The sequence below is a fragment of the Notothenia coriiceps genome, unplaced genomic scaffold, assembly GCF_000735185.1.
Source record: "Notothenia coriiceps isolate Sejong01 unplaced genomic scaffold, NC01 NC01_scaffold00002936, whole genome shotgun sequence".
Taxonomy (NCBI): Eukaryota; Metazoa; Chordata; class Actinopteri; order Perciformes; family Nototheniidae; genus Notothenia; species Notothenia coriiceps.
Window position 1 is genome coordinate 1 of NW_011335637.1, and position 2114 is coordinate 2114.

General features: G+C 44.3%; 1 protein-coding gene across 2 annotated transcripts; it reads right to left on the reverse strand.

The window, feature by feature from the left end:
• Positions 1-44: 44 nt before the first annotated feature.
• LOC104941011 (UDP-glucuronosyltransferase 2A1-like) lies at positions 45-1440 on the reverse strand. Of its 2 annotated transcripts, XM_010766042.1 has the most exons (3): positions 1298-1440; positions 469-1197; positions 45-281 (listed from the first exon to the last, which is right to left on the reverse strand). In XM_010766042.1, the coding sequence occupies exons 2-3, from the start codon at positions 1190-1192 to the stop codon at positions 58-60; spliced, it is 948 nt and encodes a 315-aa protein (XP_010764344.1). In that variant the 5' UTR covers positions 1193-1197; positions 1298-1440; the 3' UTR covers positions 45-57. The 2 variants fall into 2 exon arrangements, with proteins under 2 accessions (XP_010764344.1, XP_010764343.1); XM_010766041.1 differs by having other exon boundaries at positions 469-1440.
• Positions 1441-2114: the final 674 nt, after the last annotated feature.

The following is a 2114-nucleotide window of genomic DNA, read 5'->3' on the forward strand; positions in this document are numbered from 1 at the left end:
TTAGCATATCATAGAATCGCAATACTATCGTAACGTGGCTTAAGTATCGCGATAGTATCATATCGTGGGGAGTCTGGTGATTCCCACCCCTAATATATATATAAATGCCTGTGATATTGGAGATAGCCCTACCTCTGGTAAAGGTTTAGCCGGTCTGCAGTGGATTCCACCAACAAATTTGAAGTTAGGGAGGAAAGGACGAGGGAAATCAAAATCCCAGTAGGATCGCATCAACCAGATATCTGCTCTACCCATCGTCTCACAGGCACTGGTGGGTGTTCCTGTCACAATGCAACAGTTATGAGTAATATTTATAAAACACATTTTATGAAGCTAATTCTTATATTTCATATGAAAAATAATATATAAGTAACTTTGATTGCATATAAAAGCATTGCATTTGATCAAATCATCATTAGACATCATAAGGCCATTAAGAAAATCTGCTGTTACAACATTTTTCCTTACCTTTGACTTCGGAGTAGTATTTATCAATATCTTTAAAAAAAACGTTACTCATCACAATGTCTTGCAAAGCGTAGAAGAGGAAGTTCCACACTCTCTCCGAGAAGTCCATCTTGTCGGTCAGTTTGCTCATAGCTCCAGGGACAAAGGAGGGAGGAGCAGGGAGCTGACCACAATGTCTTTCACAGATATTGGCAATGGAAAAACGCAGAGAGAACACCAGGGGGATGCCCAAAATCTCTGCTACTAAGTCACTGCCGGGGTAAATTGGGTCAGCCAGGAGAAGGTCATATTTTCCCTCCTTCAACTTGTTCATGATGGTTTCTGATTTCAGCACGCCGTCCAAGACCTTGAAAGTATAATGCATGTTAAGCTTCATCACATCTATGAATCTGATGTAAAGCTGAACATAGCTCATATTATGCATCTCGTAGACAGAGAAGTGAAGGAACTCCTCAAAAAACTCTTCCATGGTTTCCTTTGAGACGGAGACGTTAAAGGGTTCATAGCTAAAGCGAGAAGGTTCACTCGAGTTCATGAACATGGACGTGCTCGGCACCAGCACCTTCACCTGGTGACCTCTGTCGACCAACGTCTCCAGCACAGGCTTCATGTTAATCCAGTGGCTGCCTTCAGTATACCACACCAAAATGTTTCCTCCATTTGCGCTCCATGTCACAGAAAGTAGCAGCAGGACACAAACGGAGACATGCTGCTCCGGCTTCATGGTGCCTGTTTGTGAAAACCAAGCAATTGGTTAGAGGTAAAAAAAAAGCAGTGGCTGTCTAGTTAACGTTCAGAGTTGAAAACAAAAACAAAAGTGGTCTCTAACCTGTACTACAAATCCTAAATCGGTAATCAAAAACATAACCTAGTTGTTACTGCAGAGAGACTGAATGAAATAACAGACATATAAGGATTCCAGCCAAGTGAACTTCGACACACTGAAGTAATTTGAGCCTGTGTGAGCTTGTATTTTCTTGCGTAATAATTTTTTTGTGGGAGGGAAAACATTTCAAAAGCAGCTTCCTCAAAGCTGTGTGTGTGTGTGTGTGTGTGTGTGTGTGTGTGTGAGCCAATCAGCAGTCAGTTTGTATGTGTGAGCCAATCAGCTGTCAGTGTGTGAGCCAATCAGCTGTCAATGTGTGTGTGAGCCAATCAGCTGTCAGTGTGTGTGTGAGCCAATCAGCTGTCAGTGTGTGTGTGTGTGTGTGTGTGAGCCAATCAGCATGTGTGAGCCAATCAGCATGTGTGTGAGCCAATCAGCTGTCAGTGTGTGAGCCAATCAGCGGTCAGTGTGTGAGCCAATCAGCTGTCAGTGTGTGAGCCAATCAGCAGTCAGTGTGTGTGTGTGTGTGTGTGTGTGTGTGTGTGTGTGTGTGTGTGTGTGAGAGCCAATCAGCGGTCAGTGTGTGTGTGTGAGCCAATAGGCTGTCAGCGTGTACCTGCAGCCTCGTCCACGGACAGCTCGTTGGTCAGGATTCCTCCGATCTTATTGAACGCCGGCATCTGGATCCCATATTTATCCAGCTCCATCTTCATGTTGCTGATCTCCTCCTCTACACACACACACACACACACACACACACACACACACACACACACACACACACACACACACACACACACACACACACACACACACACAC

Bases quoted from the DNA above. Each gene is read 5' to 3' on its own strand.
- LOC104941011 (XM_010766042.1), bottom strand. From the start codon at position 1,192: ATGAAGCCGGAGCAGCATGTCTCCGTTTGTGTCCTGCTGCTACTTTCT. The intron at 282-468 runs GTAAGGAAAAAT...GCATTGTGACAG, and splicing joins ATACTACTCCGAAGTCAAAG to GAACACCCACCAGTGCCTGT.